Source organism: Elephas maximus, chromosome 12 (genome assembly GCF_024166365.1).
Source record: "Elephas maximus indicus isolate mEleMax1 chromosome 12, mEleMax1 primary haplotype, whole genome shotgun sequence".
In the NCBI taxonomy this organism is placed as follows: domain Eukaryota; kingdom Metazoa; phylum Chordata; class Mammalia; order Proboscidea; family Elephantidae; genus Elephas; species Elephas maximus.
Genome location: NC_064830.1, coordinates 32162111 through 32181685, shown reverse-complemented (window position 1 = coordinate 32181685; position 19575 = coordinate 32162111). Strand labels below are relative to the sequence as shown.

At 39.7% G+C, this 19575-nt stretch overlaps 1 protein-coding gene across 2 annotated transcripts in view; it reads left to right on the top strand.

Moving 5' to 3' along the window:
* Positions 1–19575, top strand: part of CYRIA (CYFIP related Rac1 interactor A) — a 149800-nt gene that overhangs the window by 118177 nt on the left and 12048 nt on the right. For both annotated transcript variants that reach the window (XM_049902643.1, XM_049902642.1), the window contains exons 5-11: positions 12482–12603; positions 13844–13949; positions 15788–15924; positions 16295–16372; positions 16553–16669; positions 16759–16838; positions 18515–18641. In XM_049902643.1, coding sequence (XP_049758600.1) covers positions 12482–12603; positions 13844–13949; positions 15788–15924; positions 16295–16372; positions 16553–16669; positions 16759–16838; positions 18515–18641 — 767 coding nt within the window. The remainder of the gene's footprint in view (positions 1–12481; positions 12604–13843; positions 13950–15787; positions 15925–16294; positions 16373–16552; positions 16670–16758; positions 16839–18514; positions 18642–19575) is intronic.

The window sequence follows — 19575 nt, the reverse complement described above, 5'->3', positions numbered from 1 at the left end:
TTAAACCTAATTTTTTTTCGGGGGGGATATCTCCTATATTGCCTTGATTTCCTCTCCTTATGGAAGACCTATGCCTACTTTATTTAGTCCCTCTTTATTGATTTACTATCATCTTTTACATAGTGACATCACTGATTCCCTCTTTTGAGCATTTTTTTTACCTTGATTTATTTTTGTGATTTCCCCATCTGAGTTGATATCTGGTTGCTCTGTTCTGTGTTCTAGTGTTGGGTCGGTATCTGGTATTATTGCTTTACGTATATCATACCTTTGCCTTCTTACCTGCATGGTTTCTGCTGAGTAGTCCGAACTTATTGATTCTCCTTTGTAGGTGACTTTTTGCTTGTCCCTGGCTGATCTTAAAATTTTCTCTGTATCTTTGGTTTTGGCAAGTTTGGTTATAATATGTTTTGGTGACTTTCTATTAGGATCTACCTTGTAGGGGATTCCGTGAGCCTCTTGGGTAGATATCCTTTCATCTTTCATGATGCCAGGGAAGTTTTCTGCCAACAAATCTTCAACAATTCTCTCTGTATTTTCTGTTATCTCTCCCTGTCCTGGTATTCCAATCATTCGCAAGTTATTCTTCTTAATAGAGCCCCACATGATTTTTAGGGTTTCTTCATTTTTTTCTAATTCTTTTATCTGATTTCTCTTTGGATATATTGTTGCCAAGTGTTTTATCTTCAATCTTGCTAATCCTGACTTCCATCTCCTCAATTCTGTTCCTCTTACTTTCTACCAAGTTGTGTAATTCTGAAATTTTATTGTTAATCTTCCGAATTTCTGATTGCTGTCTCTCTATGGATTCTTGCAGCCTATTAAATTTTTCATTTTGTTTTTGAATAGCCTTCTTAATTTCCTCAACTGCTTTGTGTGCTCTTTGGCTTGTTCTGTGTTTTGCCTGATCTCCTTCCTCATGTCTTGAAGAGAACTGTATATTAATATTTTGTATTCTACGTCTGGTAATTCCAGGAATACATCTTCGTCTGGAAGAGTCCTTGATTCTTTGTTTTGGGAGTTTGTTGAAGCAATCATGGTCTGCTTCTTTATGTGATTTGATACTGACAGTTATCTTGGAGCCATCTATAAGTTATCGTATTAATTTATTTTATGTTTGCTCACTGTGTCCTAGCGTCTTGCTTTGTTTTGTTTTTATAAACCCAAATAGGCTACTAGAGTGAGCTAACTTGATTATTGGAGCCCTTGAAGCACTAATGTCCTGCTACCAGATGGCTAGAACCTCTACCAGCTACATGAGCCTAGGAGTCCATTCACTATTCCATATAGATTCAGCTCAGGTGTCCTGATAGTTGGTCACCTAGTGTGTGGTGTAGGCACTCACCTACTATTTTAGAGGAGCAGTGGTGATGGGTGTATCCACAGGTTTTTGGTCACGGCAGGGGGCCACACTCTGAGGAAGGCAGGGGGCTGACAGCCTTCCTCCAAGCATCAGTGAGGAAGGTGTATCCCTGTTCTCTAGAGTGCTGTAGTGGATGAGCCCTGCAGCTGTACCTTAGGCACCCAATGCTTATACCTGTAAGGACTGGTAGGCAGCAGTGTCCTTGGACCCCTTTCTTGGGTGGCTAGGTGGCTAGGCCCCTGCTCTGGGTAGGTGAGGACTCTGTTTAATAGGCAGAGTGATGTCAAACCTCCAAAACCTGCCTCTCCACCACACAGCTGAAACAGTTACAGTCAGACCCCCAAATAGATTCACCCTTGCAATATAATAGCCACCTGGATCCATGCAGGGGTGAAAGACAAAGTCTGTGGATCGCTTGTGCCTAGACTGGAGCTGTTTCTGCTCTGAGCTTCCAGATTAGGGGAGTCAGCAGAGTATTTTTCCCCTGTTTGTTAATATGTTCCTTCTCCCAGGCCAGGAGAATGGCTCAGGAAGCGCATCAGGACCTATCTCAGGCCCAAGGAAATCAACTGTTAATGAAGCTGGCTGGGGCAGAGGGAGGAGGGATGTGATAGATAGGAGTTCTTTCAAAAGAAGGAGCTATTTATTAGATCTGCACAGTAAATTAGACAGAATTACTTATCTTGTGCCGAGAATGCTGTTTTATCTCAGATTCCAGAGGCATTTGTAGCCTGAGTGCTCTGGCTGGGTCCCTGCTGAGATCACCGCAGAGAATTAGGGCTAAGCCTCTATTTGGTATCATTTTATTTCAACCTGAAGAACTTCTTTTAATATTTCCTTTAGTTCATGTCTACTGAAGAAAATTGCTTAAATTTCTATTTTTCCACAAATATCTTTATTTCATCTTCACTTTTGAAGGATATTTACTTCTCTAAATAAAATTGTAGATTATTTTTCTTTCAGTACTTTAAAGATATCATTCCATTGTTTTTGATGAGAAGTCAGTCATAATTCTTATCTTCTATTTAGCTCTGCTTTACAGAAATTTGACTATGATGTGCCTACACATTATTTTCTTTCTATTTATCCTGTTTAGGTTCTCTGAGTGTCTTGGATCTGTGGGTTGGTATCTTTCATTAATTTTGGAAAATTCTGGGCTGTTATCTTTTTAAATATTTTTTTTCAATCCAAATTTCTTCCTCTTTTTCTGGGACATCAATTGCATGTATGTAAGACTGTTTGTTTGATATTGCTTCATAAATCTCAGATGCTCTTTTCCATTTTTTTTTTACTTATTTTTTTCTCTTTTTGTTACCATCTGGATAATTTTGTTGTCCTGTCTTCAAGTTTACTGATATTCTCTTTTAATGATAACCTCATCAAAAGATTTTGTCATCTCTGATGTAGAATTTTTTGTTTAGTATGCCTATTTATTAGTGGTTTCAATGAATTTTCTTAAGTTACTCATCTTTACATACATGTTGTTTGCCTTTCCACTGTATCCCTTAACATATTTATCAAAGTTATTATAGAGTTATTGTCTATTAATTCCAACCTCTAGGCCATCTCTAGGTATGATTCTATTAACTTTTTACTTTCTTGATGATATCTTCTCTACTATTTTGTTTTTTGTTAACTGAATGCCAGGCTCTGTGCCTTCAGTAGCAGTAGTGACTGATATAAATAAAATTTACACCAGGAAAGGAAATCTCTTTTCTTCTGTTAGGCCGTTAGTGTGAGGGGTTGAATCGATCAAATCTGGATCTGAGTTTCATTGTTGTTTAAATTACATTCAAATTATTTGAGGGAGAGATCAGAACAGTGCCTTTAGCAGAGCTTGGGATATAAAGAGTTTGTCTCAGTTTTCCTGCTTTACCTTCATAGTTCAGCAGGTCCCGTGAACCTGCTTCTCAGGATGGTTTATCTCAGCTCTTCTGTTCCTCTCCACAGGGAGACAGTTGATGCCTCACTCAGCTGCCTGATTGATTTCTCCTGAATTTTTCTGCTTTGTGTACTACAGCATATCTGGCATGTCTGTGCTGTAGAGGCCACCTCTCTCAGGTTTCCTTCCTCTCATCCAGTAGTTGACGGCCACTGCCTCAAACGCAGATAAGGCCTGGAGTCTGGGAGGGTTTCTCTAATTTTTTTCATGTGCCTTCATACACAGTTGACCAGGGATGCTGACCCAAGTGTTTCTCCATTTTCATTGTATGCTCCCGATTTTTCTTATTAGCATTTGGTGAAGGTTCAGGGAAAAGAATTAGCAGCCATACACAGATTTCCCTTCTATCTGGTACCCCAGAGCCTCCAAACTTCCAGGCCAGGCCACATTCATACTTTAGAAATGCCTTAACATTTCAACTATTTTCTTTTCACCTGCACTTACAGCAGATTTCTCCTCTTCTGCTCTGCCAAAGCTGTGGTTTATATCTCCTAGGAAAGGCTTGTCTTCTTTTTGGATCTTAGTTAAGTAGCTTACATTGTAATCTCATGTGTCTTATAGATTAAAATTAACAAGCACTTTATAGATTATCTAACTTGATCTCTTTGTTAGAGTGGGAAAAATGATTTTTTTTTTTTTTTTTAACATCTTAAATGGAAACAGAACTCCTGGCTACAGTCCTTTTAATTAAATTTTTTAAATGCTCAGAGAGGGTGTCCTATGTACCAGGCACTGTGCTAGTTGTGGTATGAATAAAACTCAATTTGTACACTTGCAGAGCTTACATTCTACTTGGGAAGGCAGATATAAAAGCAGCTATCTATAACACAGTGTTGATAAATTCCCTAAAAGGGACACACCCCATGCTGTAGGATTCATAGGAGAGAAAAATTAATATCATCTGAGATAAGGTAAAAGAGAAGGTTGGAGAAGAACAAGTTTGGGAAGGCTTACAAGAATGGGTGACTTTATAGCTATAATGATCCCCACATTAAATGTCTTCTTTTCTAGGAAACCCTCTTAGCCCATACTAGTTATTCCTCAGAAATGTCTGTACAGTCATTGTCACTTAACTTCTATTTCATGATTACTTTGCCTGTACCGTTGTATTAATGTGTTACTGATCTTTTGTACCCTTATTTAACTTGCCTTGAGGACAATGGCCTTGTTTTATTTATTGCTTCATCTCCCTGATTGCCTGTCACTATCTCAGGCACATAAAAAAGTGCTCAGTAAATGTTTTCTGAATCATATGATCCTGTCCTCACTTGCCTAAGATCCTTGAGGACAGGAGCTACATATTTGGCTTTGTATCTACCCAACGTACCCAGCACTGCAGTTGCCACATAGCAAGTTCTCGGTAATAAATTCATCTGATTGACTTTCCTCTAATTTATAATCTTTTGCTTCTTCTTTTCAATTCTGGATTTTGTCCTCCTCTCATACCTTGTCGGAGTACTATTTAGGAAATATAGAATATTTTATCCGTGTGTCAGAATTGCAGGGAGAAATCAATTTGTTGGTCCTGTGAGCCACTGTCATTTGATCATCCACTGCCTGGGACACTGTCAGAAATCAAGCACTGTTAGGTTTCTTTTGAAAGTGTTTATTTGTACCCACTAGTTTGCAGTTCTGCTCAGTGAGGATTTTAATATTGTCATACATTTATTTTATGTCTTATCCTGTGTCCAGCATAGGGCTGGGCATGAAGTAAAAGCTTATGAACATTGATTTTGATTGATGCTGATCAAGTGACTATATGCAGAGCATCTCCTGCCTTTCTGGCATCAGGCAAGAACAGTAGGGGTAAGGGTGAGGTCTTCTTGGTATGGGAAGGAGACCTGGCTGGGGGTAGAATGGGGTACCTCATAAGGAACATTAGAAGAACATGACCTGTTCTTCAAGCAGTACCTAATTGCATTGGGCAGATAAGATGTAAGCATGTTGAAGAGATGAGACAACAGTACAGGCAGGAGAGAAGTCTTCAGTTGTTAGAACATATAGCAGGTACTGGGCTGGCCAGAAGTCGTCCAGGTTCTAGGGTGAGGAAAAATGGTTCTTGGAATATCGGGGCTCAAAAATGGTTTTCTTATCAGACAGATTTATCTTATGAGCATAATAGGAACACCAAGAACAATAAGGCAGGGGTGTTAAGAAAGGAATTGTAAAGCCTCCAAATCATTGTATTCTCAGAAAGGCTCTGAACATTTTGACAATTATCTTTTGGTACTACAGGCTCCTCCTCTTTAAAACAAAGGAGGAATGAGTCAGATTAACCTATTAGCTGGGATTTTTCTGTTGACTCAGACCACTTTGTGCTACTGCCTATCTCTTCTTTCATCTGGTAGTCTCATCTGCTAAAATTGTTCAAAGGAGACTAGATAATCTCAGGAGAAGAGAAAACCCATTGACCCGTTGAGTCAATTCCGACTCATAGCAACCTACAGGACAGAGTAGAACTGCCCCATAGTGTTTCCAAGGAGCAGCTGGTGGATTCAAACCACCTACCTCTTGGTTGGGAGAGGAAAGAGGAGAGAAATAAGAGATGTATTTCGATCTAGTCTCCTCACTTTACAAATGAGAAAAACAGACCAGCCTGGGGAAGCAATTTATTAATGGAATCCAGACATTCAGTCACAATGATTCCCTAAGTTTCTAGCACTTTTTTTTTTTTTTTTTTCCTTAAGTCCTTTTATTCTGTAATGTCAACATCCTTATAGCTCTGCCAGGTAGGGAGCAGACGGAGCTACTGTCAGCTTCTCTCCATTTTACTAAGAATGAATCTGAGGTGTAGAGAGATTAATTTGTTTGCCCCGACGTCTAACATTCAGTGAGTGGCAAAGCTGGGGAGAGGACCCAGGTCTTCCAACCTCCATCCCTGGTCACCCCCCACCCCTTATGATACCACAGGGACCCCACTGTGTGTGTGTGAACAAGACAACCCTTCAAGTACTTTAATCCTCCCAGCTCTTTTCAGTCCTTGGTAAGATTGTTCCACAGGAAAGGACTGTGCACTCTTTGTGGGATGACTGATGTCCCTGTAAAAATAAATATGTCAGCCCAGTCACACTTACATTTTCCAATGGACCTTTGCAATTTTATGTTGTTTCTATAAGCAGTTAATATTCTGCTATAAATCATTACCCATTGTACATACCCAAATGTTAATAATGGGTAGTTATTTATGTTTCTTAGTTTATCCTGAAGGGAAGAGGGGTTGAAGGAGTGAGGAAATGAAGAGCTACAGATTTAATTTATGGCTTTGGTAAATACCTTTTGCTGTACTTCTCTTTGGTGTTTATACAGTGGCCTTTGGGGTGCAGAGATAGCTATATATCCTATTGATGAAATGCCAGAGCTCCCTTCAAAACCAAAGATATTACCAAATAAATTGTGTTTTCTACACATATTATCTTAGGTTAATTTGCTTGATTCTCTGTCAGATTTTGCATGCACTCTGAAATAGGTCGTTAGGAGGAGGAATGTGTGCTCCTGGTGTGTTTGAAGACAGAGTAAGTTCTTGGCCGATGTACAAAGAGCACTTTTATTCGACGACCCGTCTCCATTATGAGCCCTGTAGTTGTGTTCTGTGGTAGATTCACCACAGACATTCCTGACAAAGCATATTGCCACCTTCCTCTCCAGTAGCAGGTAGAATAATAAACACTCTAAATAAATATCACTGTAGTCCACAAGGAATCTGACTCTGGTGACACCAAAATGCAGGGGCTCATATTCACCATCACTAGCAAATGGAGACAAAAAATAAATATGTCCCCTGCAAACAAAATTAATCCTGTTTAACTACCATAATTGATAAATGAATATTTCTTCTGTTACAAATTGTAGGCACTTTGAATTTAGTGAGTTCTTGACAATAAATATATGTATGCAAGGTCATGACGCACATGATACATTTTCATACTTTCCACAAAGGTAAGTCCAGAACAGGGGTTTAAATCATGGCCTGGGTAATGGCCTGGATAGGCTTGTCTCAGGGCTCCTGGAAGTATTGGTTTCTGAAATTGCCAGTGTAAATCACAGGGATTTTTAACAGCTTCATTGTTAGACAGCAGTAGTCCCAGCTTTGTCTAACCATTCTCCTCAATTTTGTTGAAATAATTGGTAATGATTAGAAGTTTAGAATGTGACTCTTAGCAGAAACATCACCAATTCATTGGCCCAGGCTGAAAATAAAGACCCATTCCGAATCAGTAGGATTAAGCATGTGTTTGTGGGTGGGTGTATGTGTCTTTGACTAAAGGTCAGTCTTTGTGTAAAAAAATACAAAACCCATAGTATAGAATTCCTGTTTACTCAGCAAATGCTTTAGGGGGTTGCCAATACGTTAAATATAGTAATTTCAATCATCAATCCTTCAGAGCCTCTGGATACGTTCTTTGGCACCTGAAAACACAATGAATTTTAAAAACATGGTCGCCAATTGAATGTGAATATGGAGAATGCTAAAAATATGGACACCAACACTTCTCAAAGGGATATTCCAGAAAGCAAAATGGTAACAGCTTAGGACTAAAAGAGGAAATATAAGTGTAGGTTTTTACTCTGTCAGACTCAACAAATGCCGTCTTAGTGTGCTAACAGCCCAAGAAGACATTGAAATCATAGGTAAATATGGATGATTTAAAAACACAGGTGTTAATGAAGGTGTGAATAGCAAATGTGATTGTAGGTAAATGCATACATCTTAATGGTAAGCATTAGAGATGTAACAATATAAAAACCATTTGGGGAGAAGAGACAGAGGGGAGGATCTAGATGTAATAGGACATGCATTTCTTTCGCTGCTTCCCAACGCCCACCATTCACTCCAATTTTTAATTTTTTTTTTAATTTATTCATTGATTCATCAAATGTTTATTGGGTTTAGGGCAATATATGGGGAACTGAGTACAAAAATGCAGACCCTGTCTTGAATGATAGGCAGATGAACCATCATATTGTGAGAAGTAGATATAATTCATTCAATTATTATTCAGCAAAATTTTCTTGATCACTTAACATATGCCAGGCACTGTATTAGACTCTGGAAGTATAATGTCAAGTGAAACAGATATGACCAGAGCCCACAGACTAATGGATAAGATTCTTACTACTTCGTCCTGACAGTCTGATCACTTAGCTGGAGGATGAAGGTAGAACTTCCATTCCAAATGGAAATCATGGACTTCTGTAGAATTGGAACCAATGTTAAATGACACCTAAGGTTATACAGTCATTTTCTGATTTAAAAAGAGAGACAGACAGACTGACAAAAAGATTGGAGCTTCTCTACTCATGATTTGAGTGCTCTGTGAATCCAGGCTTACGACAAACCTAGCCCAGAAGTCAGGGACCATGCTGTTGGCACCAAAAGCCTAATTATTAGCTGAAAAGGGAGATGACTTCAGTTCCATGACTGGGGAAAAAGGAAGAAATAGGATGTCCAATCAGTCTAACAAATTATGGAATAAAATGGGTCAACAAATTTCTAAGCCCAGATTAAAGAAGGAATGATGGGTTGAATTTCTCCCATCCAAACCCACCACTGCTGAACAGGCCCCATGAGAAACATTTCTAATATGACACTAGGAAATCTGCCAAGAAGAGTAGTTTCCCAGAGAGGGGGACTGGGGACCGAGGGTCTTGTTTCACAAATCACCCAGGTGGCAAGAGAGAGTTACTATATCTTGGAAGGTATTCACCACATCTCCCAAGTTTGTTCCTCAGGGCCTCCACGTTGCTAGCCCAGGTGGCACATTGTGGTTATATAAGTGTCAGAGTTGATTTCTGTTAGGAAACATCCCATAACCAGGGATAGCCTATCCTTAGCTGGTACCATTCTTAAGCCACCCTATCGAAATTTTTTTTTTTTAAGAGCCATAGAATTTATATATATTTTATTCTTATTATGTCTGTTTACCTTCGAGGAAACATCTGAGAAGTTATATAAATTGATTTCAAACCAGGATAAAGCAAAAAACAAACAAGCCAATTGCTGTCGAAAGCAAACCATTTTCATAGAGTTGATTCCCACTCGTGGTGACCCCATGTGTCTTAAAGTAGAACCATACTCCAGAAACTGTTATATTTTAAAGCACTTAAGAAAGGCCTGTTTTTAAAAATTGAGTTTGAAAACTTTCTTCTTTTGTGTTTAATCATCAGATTCTTGTTTGTATTGTTTCCCCAGCTCTCCTCTCGTAGCCCACTTAGTTTTAATTCTGTTTTGTCCAAAACTTATCAAGTGGTGACATGCTAAGATTCAGTCATGAGACAACGAAGATCAAAAAGCTTCCTCTTCTTGACTCAGAGTGTCTTTTTTTTTTTTTTACCCCACATACTATTTTATAATTATATTGAAATTGACTTACAAGCCCCTCAGAATCTTAGTTTATGGGCTCTATTTTGTTTATCCTTGTTAAACAAATATCTCTCTAGGAAATTATCTTTGTTTAGCTTGCCACTTTTTGATGTATTCATCAAGAGAGGGAATGGATTTGTGTTAATGAGTATTTCATTTTTATTTGTTTTCTAGGATCATTGCTTTGTGCTTGTGTGTTCTCTTCCTTGACTTTTCTTCTTATGGGAAATAACCAGCATTAACTTGAAATTCTGTTCCTCTGAAATGCTTCCTGTAGTTACAGGCTTCCTACTTTGGGTGATTGTGATTGTGGGTTTCTGTTGAAGACACACATATCCTTTTGAGAACAGTTTTGGAATGCAGGAAAAGACAAACCGTAAGATGGATTAATATTGAGTGAGAGTAATGATGTACCTGAGAAAACTTAGCAAATGTTTATGGAAACCAGTGGACCTGTAGAAAGGGATAAAGGAGCAACTAGATTCTTTTCTCCCTTCTTTTTCCCAAGCTAGACTATATACTCGAGGCTCCCTGGTCTCTGCCCTCCTCCTGGCCCAGCTTTGCAAACTTTTATTCATGCCGCCCTCTCTTCATGGGTGCACTTCCTTTGACCTCCCATCTACCCAGCTCAAATCCCACCCCTTACATTAAGCTTTTTTCACTCCTCCCAGGCCACACTCATCTTTTCCTCCTCTGAGCCATCATGCATATGTATGTTAAAAAAAATTTTTTTTTTAATTTTTGTCTAGTCAATTCCAACCCATGGCAACCCCATGTGTGTTAGAGTAGGACTGTGTTCCATAGGGTTTTTAATGACTGATTTTTCTGAAGCAGATCACTAGGCCTCTTTTCCTAGGCACCTCCAGTGGACTCAAACCTCCAACCTTTCAGTTAGCAGCTGAGTGTGTAAACTATTTGCACTGCTCAGAGGCTGTACATGTATTCTCAAGTTGAAATCTGTCTCAATCCTAGAATGATTTCAAGTTTGCAGAGTTTCTGGATGGCCTAAAAGGGTCTGTGATTTTTAATTTTAAACAGAATTACCATATACTTGTGAGTTCCACCCTTCATTTCTCAGGTAACACTACTAATATCTTAGGTCTTAAGCAAAACCTGGCAAGATAAATGGTCTAAAGAACTCCATGGGCATGACTTGTCGAAGGTCTCACCTTGGGTTAACATGAGTCCAGCAGATGACAACTGAGTAGATGTAGCCACATCTGGCCCAGCCCTTACTCGGACAGCCTTTCTGAGGGAGACTCGTTTTTAGTGACCCATCAGCGTGGTCATTGCCTGGCTTAGATCTCACCTGTATTGTGAATTATGGCTTTTATACACCAGAGTAGGGTTAGGGAATTATTACCCCTCTGCACCTCCACAAAGATTAGTCAGAACTGAGATTTGATTTGGAGAATGTTATACTAGGTACAGCTCTCTCCTTGTGCTTTCATCAATGAAGTCAGCTGAGAGAATTCAGAGCGTAGGATTTAGATATTTGAGAACAGAAGTCTATGAAATGACATGTGTCTCCTTTCTCCATTACCAGTGCCTTTGTTTTAGATCAGATGACAAACTCCGTACTAGCCAGGCAAGTGGCTATTCTACGGGAATTGTGAGATAAATAAATCCCAATCTTTATCACCACTTAGTCTCCACCATAGATTATCTCTGGGGTCAAGAACCATAGGAATGAAATCAAGTAACAATTTACTGATCAGCTGAGGGCAGTTTCCTCCTGGTCCTTCTGTGGCTGTTAGAACATGTTCTTCATTTATGTAAGCTTGAATGTTTCACTTATTTTTCTGTGGGTAACATTCACAGTCAAGACCCAAGATAAGCAGAACCACAATTTTTAACATGAACCCCTTGTACCTTCTTTGTCAAAACTGTGGAGCAAGAGTTCATGTTCAGTAAGTCCCAGTGCCCCCACATAGCAGTGTGTTCTAGAAAAATACTTCTCTCTCATGGATTTGATGGATTAATTATCCAGTTTTTCAGCTTATTTTTTAATATGAAAATATAAGGGGACTTATTTTCCCACCTGTGCTCAGATTCGCAGATTTTTCCATGAAATCATAAATATTCCACAGCTTCTCCCATTAAAAGCAGACCCCAAAAGACAAGGTTTATTCTTTCTATCACCCAGGGCGCTGCTTGGCACGTGGTAAGTGTGCAAAACATGTGTTCCACACAAATAAAATCAAATGGGTGCCTACAAGGATTTCAACATGGTTAGCTTACTGTGTGCAGAAAAAATAGTGAATATTTTGAATTGAGCAACGGGCAGAAGCTTTGTTAATTTTCTCTTTGCAGCAGGCTATTACATTAATATGTAAATAAATCCCAAACTCATGGGAAGAAGATAGGATCATCTAGCAGATAGAGCTGAACGCCAGTGTTTTTCCAAGCTGTTTGTAAATAAATATAATCATAAAATGAAAAATAAAAGAAAACATGGCTCATATTTGACTGTTTGAATGTTTTCTTTTGTCCATTGCACTTTAAAAAAAATTTTTTTCACTGCTAAACTAGGAAAATGTTTTAAAAATCAGAAATAAATATAAGAAACATAGGATGTTTTGTATCTTATTGATCATTACTAACAGTATGGCTTTTGAACTACCACCTTATTTTCTCCTACATAGAAAATCACAAATTGACACAATATGTTTTTAAGAAAATTAACTTCTAACAAAATATAAGTAAATTGATGCATTGTAAAGTGATGTGTAGAAAAGATAACTGATGGGGTAGGATGAAAATATTTGTTTGTAAACTCAAGCTTCCAGTGTCTCTTGGTTTCCTTGCTGCTTAGATGCCCAGCCCACAGAAGGAGAGCGAGAAATATGGAACCAGATCAGCGCGGTCCTCCAGGATTCTGAGAGCATCCTCACAGATCTACAGGCCTACAAGGGAGCGGGGCCAGAGATCCGAGACGTATGCCAATAATAATACTGAGCTGACAGCACCCCAGGAGAAGAAAGGAAAGCCCCACATGCACACACACAGCAAGAATAAGTAATAGCCCTAGTATTTCCTAGAGTACTAGGAAAAGCAAGGAGGGTAATGTGTCCTTAAAAAAAATGTATGAATGGCCCCTTTTACTCTAGTACATTAACCTGAGCAAAACAGTGCTGAAGACCGTGTAAAATATTAGTTAGCCATTCTCTTCTTGTACACACATTAGATACCACAGGACTCACATTTAAACAATAAATTGTCACCATATTACTTCGTTGAAGGAACACTTACATGTAAAGTCTATGAACAGCAGTTGAAATATGAGTTGTGAGGTCTGGGTTTACATATGCTTTCCAACATTTTGTAAGAATTTTGGCAGCTTGCACCAGTGTCACAAACAATAGCCATAAACCACCTAACCTTAAGTAGCCTAAGGTCTGTTATCTTGGAATGTCATATGAGATAAAATAAATAAATAAATAACAAAACGATAACGCAAAAAAAAAAAAAAAGGTGAACTGTCAGTTTAACTTTCAAAACCTTATAATGCTTTAAAGACAAGAAATCTCACACTCCCTTTATTTAAAATACTTAAGCTTTTGGAAATATCAACAAACGAAAGCATGTGTGTACGCACACACACACCACCCACCACTGTCCCTCTGAAAAGAACACCACTGCCATCACAATTCCCAAGCTGATGAGCCCCAGACAAGAGAGTATTTCTAAGAAAGTAACAGCCTACTAAGAGGCAGTTTTTCTAGTTGGGGTCACCATTTAATTTAGCTAATTTCAGGAACATTGCAGACTGGCATATTATACATATAATAGAGAAAGGAAAATACCTATAGAATTTACACTTCATAATGAGCACTAGCTCTACTTTAGAAGAATCAAATGGTGATGGAGGAAGGGTAAATTGCCTCTAATTTAGATGTGACCTTTTCCATATATATATTATCCAGGCTAACAGAAACAAGTCCAATAACACAGAATCTAATGTAGAGTCATATGCATTATGTTGGAGTGTTAAAATCTCCATTGTATATGAGCATCTTGGGGGACAGTCCCATGAACTGATGCAATTTAAGTAGTATATATTACAGAGTACAGCAGGGATTGTATTTTCTGCTAAAATCATTTCTCAAGCTTTAGGGAATTTGATGCAGAGCTTATTGCTTCTTTTTAAGGAGATAATTCTGTCATGTTTTTGTAGGCAATTCAAAACCCCAATGACATTCAGCTTCAAGAAAAAGCTTGGAATGCAGTGTGTCCTCTGGTTGTGAGGCTAAAGAGATTTTATGAGTTTTCCATAAGGCTAGGTGAGTATGTGTTTAGAGTGCTCGTGACCCATGTGTGAAGCTTTCTGTTGATATTTGAGAAGGCAGGAGGAGAAGCTCGCCATATTGGAAAATGTCTCCACATCCATCCATTGTGTGTGATGAGAGACCATTCATGGGTGGCAGCACCTGCCATTCTCATTTCTTTCAATCCACCACCAAGTTCCTTCCCTGAAGTTATTGGCCCATTTAGTGTGTCTCTACTGGTAGATATCCCTTTGATTGTGGTCTCAGCTATGCCCAACTTTTAATAGTTTTATGGCAGGCTAATCACATTTCTGAATGACAGAGAAGTTGGGAGATACAGGTTACCTGCTAGGCTAAAAAAGAGCTTGGCTTGCTGGAGTCATTTCATGAATTTAATGTAGTGAAATATGCCCTTAAGCTTAAAAAAACACTGTACAGGTATAGCATGGTTTTGCAGAACCAAGAATAAAGCCAAACCTGTTTGACAGTAGTCTCAGCATGACCAGCAGTGTGATAATAACTGCTCCCCACAACAGTAAAGCTCTCTCAGGCTACATTAGTTAATATAGTATATCTAGATCAAGGAAAGGAATAGTCAGGTTCTATTCTACTTTTGCCATGAGTGTCACATTTTAAGAGAAAATCAGATGAGTTGAAATTCTTTGAAGGAGTAACAGGCATGATGTTGAGATGACTCAAAACTAAGCCCAAAGAAGAGTAATTGAATGAACTCAATTCAATGTTACAAGGAGAGAGGGCTTCTGAAGGCTTTCAGGTAGAAGAGAGGTCAACTTCTCTCTACATTTTCTCAAAGTGTAGGTCTAGGCCCAATGCTTGAATCCCAAGGAGCCAAGTTCCAGTTCCACGGAAGAAAAAAGACTCCTCAGAATCAGAGCAGGTCAAGGTAGAACTGATTGCCTCATAAGACAGTGTGTTCCCATACATGGAAATGTTTATCAAAGACTAAGGGCGTCCCTTGTAAAGATACTATAGAAGACATTTAAGGACTATGTAGAGCAAGAATTAGCAAACTTTTCTGAACATATAGTATTTTAGACATTATGAGCCACACAGTCTTTTTCACAACTACTCAGCCTTGTTGTAGCACAAAAACAGCCATAGGCAATACATAAATGAATGAATGAGTATATATTCCAATAAGACTTTGTTTATAAAAACAAGATGTGAACCAGGTTTAACTTGTGGCCCATAGTTTTCCAACCCCTAGTATATAAAAAAAAAAAAAAGTATAAAGGATTGACTAAATGACTCTGTGCTGTTAGAAACATATCAAAGAGAAAACTGGAGGGAATGCTTATAAACAGACGAGTGGGAGTTGTGAGCTGCAAGGGCAATAATGGGGGAAGATACGGCAATGGGTGAGTAGAAGAATAGTCCTGGGATTAGATTGGAGTGTAGATGCAGAAGAGCTAATATGAGACCAAAAATCTTTTTCTGCAAAGCATGTCATCTGATCCGTGTGTTCAGGACTGCTGCTTTATCTCATCCTGTATTATAAATGGATATCTCATGTACATAATCCAAAAGCACATATTTGTGGTTTTCTGGGAGTGTTTGGAATTAAGACTACTAAGTGTGTGAGGCTTAGAGAGAGAGATTTGCAGAACTCTGTGGCTGGAGGAGGCTTCTGCAGTGGAAGCAGTCTGCTTGAGCACGTGGGCCTCCTAGTCCTTGTCCACACACATCAAATCTCGCTCAGTTAGGGGGAGAGACATGGAACGGGAAGACCCAAGTAGGTTCTCTCCGAGATTGTCAACTGTGGCTGAGAATTGTGCTATTTGAAGGCTCTCTGTTTATCACCTCATACATATATTTATCCTTTTCACTTTCAGAAAAAGCTCTTCAGAGTTTGTTAGAATCGCTGACCTGTCCACCCTACACACCAACCCAACACCTGGAGAGGGAGCAGGCCCTGGCAAAGGAGTTTGCGGAAATTTTACATTTTACCCTTCGATTCGATGAGCTGAAGGTTAGGCCCAAACTGCCTTGGCTCTTTAACAGCAAACCTTTACTGAGTACCTACTGTGTGCAGGCACTCTGCTAGTGTTCTAGGATGGGGAGACAGACAGATAAATAAGACATAGCTCCTGCCCTGGAGGGACATAAGAGGCGGTGAGAATTTGCCTTCAAATATACTTTACCTGGAGTCTGGTCTACTCTAAAAACTGAGAGTATTTTAAAACAAAGAAGCTACAAGTACTTGTTTTTTTTAATCAGAAGTTGCGTTGACTCTTGTGTAACAAAAAAAAGTCCTGGTGTATTTACAAAATCTAGTGTCCTAATGTATATCTCCTTCTGATGCTGAGAGACGACTTCCTTTCCTCTCTTCTGGATTTCAGATGAGGAACCCAGCTATTCAGAATGACTTCAGCTACTACAGAAGGACAATAAGTCGCAACAGGATCAACAACATGCATGTGAGTCCTCGGGTTCCCTGGACCATTCTACCCTTCTCCGTGGCGATTTTGTTTCCTGCATCTGGAAGCACACAGGAAAAAAGACTGCTTACCTGTCTGTAATTCACTTTCCAGAGGGCATTATTTGAGGATTTTAACCATCTCTTTACAAGTTGCATCTTCTCTTCTTATTTTCATCAGCTAGACATTGAGAATGAAGTCAATAATGAAATGGCCAATCGAATGTCCCTCTTTTATGCAGAAGCCACGCCAATGCTGAAAACCCTTAGCAATGCCACGATGCATTTTGTCTCTGAAGTAAGTGAGGTTGGGCAACAAATGTTTTCTTTTTAATTGCACATAAAAGCTGCTAGCAGGGCTAACATACGTTTGTGTCTCCCATTTAGAACAAAACCCTGCCCATAGAGAATACCACAGACTGCCTCAGTACAATGACAAGTGTCTGCAAAGTCATGCTGGAAACTCCGTAAGTTAAATCAATAAAGATGTAACTCATTGTCATGAGTCCACCCAGCCAGGGCCTGTTGTCCCAGGAAGAATATCCATTGATGATAATGGTGATAACAACATCTAACATTTGGGTCTACATGGTGAAGTTTACATGTATAATATCTTATTTAATCTCATAAAGAACTTTGGGTGATAGTTGTATGTATCACCACTTTGTAGTTGAAGAAACTGAGGCCCCAGTTGGGTAATGGAGTTCCCAAATGTTGCATAGATAATTAGGTGTCAGAACCAAGGCTCAAATCAAAGATACTGATGAAAACACGTAAGGAGCAAGTGGAGGGTTGGGTTAAATGACTGAGCATTACTAGAAATCCATTGGAGAGGAGGCTAAGGCAAAGATTTAGAACCAAGAGTAGATGTAGTAAGTCTCTTGCAAGGATAGCAATGGAGGTTTCTCTGTCTCTCCCTGTCTTTTTTTCTCAGCAGTTTCTTTGTACGTAAGAGGAGCCTTGGTGGTGCAGTTGTTAAGCTCTCAGCTGCGAACCAAAAAGTTAGTGGTTTGAACCCACCAGCTGCTCAGCCAGAGAAAGATGTGGCAGTCTGCTTCCATAAAGATTTACAGCCTTGGAAACCCCATGGGGCAGCTCTACTCTGTCCCATAGGGTCACTTTGAGTCAGAATTGACTCAACGGCAACAAGTTTCTTTCTACCTAAATCAGTTCTCACTTAAAAAAAAAAAGTTTGATATTTTTGAGGATGAGGCAGCATGGTGATGGGAAAATCTGTACTTGAAAGCCTGGATTCCACCTGGGTCTCTGGCCCCTCATCTGCCAATGGACAAGTGGTCTGACCTCCCTGGACCTTGGTTTCCTGTCTAATGATGGGCCCATAATGCCACCTACCCTGCAGAATGTTTGGGGAGGGGGGCAAAGCTGTCAACAGGAAATTTATAATATCTGATGCCCTGTTCAAATTAGGGTGGCATTAATTTTGAATATTTCGCTTATACCAAAAAAAAAAAAAAAATACCAAAGTTAAGGTGTAATCCAAGACAGAAGTAGTGATCATGTTCATTGTGGTGCCAATTCATAATGAAATAGGTGCTAAGAAAGCCTGTAGAATTGGCCTGAATTATCTTAACCATCAGGGCTCCTGTCCAGGTAAGCGAATTAAATTCAAACTCCACAAATACTCTCAGCTCAGTGAATGGTATGTGATTTCTTTTAGGTATCTTTGCCAATCCAATTCCATCTGCAGTCTGTGTCTAAACAAAGGAGGTTTCTGTGGCTAGAGACATGATAGCTGCTCTGTAGAAATGAGCCTGATTGTTTTTCTCCATGATGAAGCCATTATTCTCTATAATCGTGGACAACCAGAGAGACCAGCTATAAAATATTCAAGATTGATGGGCAGGGGAGTGGTGTACATGATCAGCCGGCCTGCTGAAGGGCAGAAGAGAAGAGAATTTACTGCCCTCTAATTTACCTTATTTTCACACTGAATTGCTCTTTGGATAGATTCAGGGAGAATTATCATCATGGGTTTCTTTAAGAGCATATTAACCCAGTTGTTGCAGGCCTGGGATTGTTCTCAAGAGAGGATTGAAGGAGTCTAAAGTAACCAGTTGTGGGGCTCGAGGTGAACATGTGCTGACAAGGAAGTAACACCACTGCTGTCTCCCCTCTCTTCCAGGGAATACAGGAGTAGGTTTACAAGCGAGGAAACACTGATGTTCTGCATGAGGGTGATGGTGGGGGTCATTATCCTCTACGACCACGTCCACCCAGTGGGAGCTTTCTGCAAGACATCCAAGATTGATGTAAGAACAGCTAAGGAGTGGGCTTTCCAAATAAGAGCATGCAAATGGTGGCAAACAGACCCTGCTTCCCCCCTTTCTGCTCCTCCCTCCACTGTGAGTAATCTTTCCAGGATACACCCCCCCTCATGGCAGTTGTCTTCATGGCAAGAAGTCCAGTCTTCTCTGCGTGCTTACAACAAAACATCCCAACCTCCAGAGGTAGCAGGGATGCCAAGATGCTGATTCCCTCAGCCTTGGTGCGGCTGAGAAGATGAACCATCACTGAGCTTTAAGCTGCCCATTCCATTTACACACACAAATAAACCGAAAACCAAACCCATTGCCGTCGAGTCGATTCCAACACATGGTGACCCTATAGGACAAAGTGGAACTGCCCCTTAGGGTTTCTAAGGAGTGACCAGTGGATTCAAACTGTTGACCTTTTGGTTAACAGCTGTAGCTCTTAACTACTATACCATGGGGTTTCTACACACATATAATACATGCCTTAATGTGAAAAGAGTAGGGGACATTGGGACATACTGGATTATAAGACTCCTCAATCAGATCCCAAAGGACCCTTCCAGCTTCATGTCCCTCCACTTCCTAACTTTAGCTCTACCCAGTTTCCATGCCTTGTCACCTTGAGTGTGCTTGAACCCTTCCTCCTGCCCAGCATGCCCTTCCTCTTCTCTGAGAGGCAAAAACCTCTTAGATACTCCTCAAATATCACTTCATCTAGTGATACATTTCCTGTGTCCTGCATGGGTCAAAGCCTTCCTTCTCTCTGACTTCCACAGCACTTATACCATTTGGTATTTTCTCACTTCCTTACAGACTCTGAGCTCTTTGTCACAGGGCAGAGGCCATTATTTATAAACCTAATGTCTGCTCTACTGGTTCGCACGGTCCCTAGCACCTAGTGCATAGCACTCAGTCAATGTTCTGAATGAAT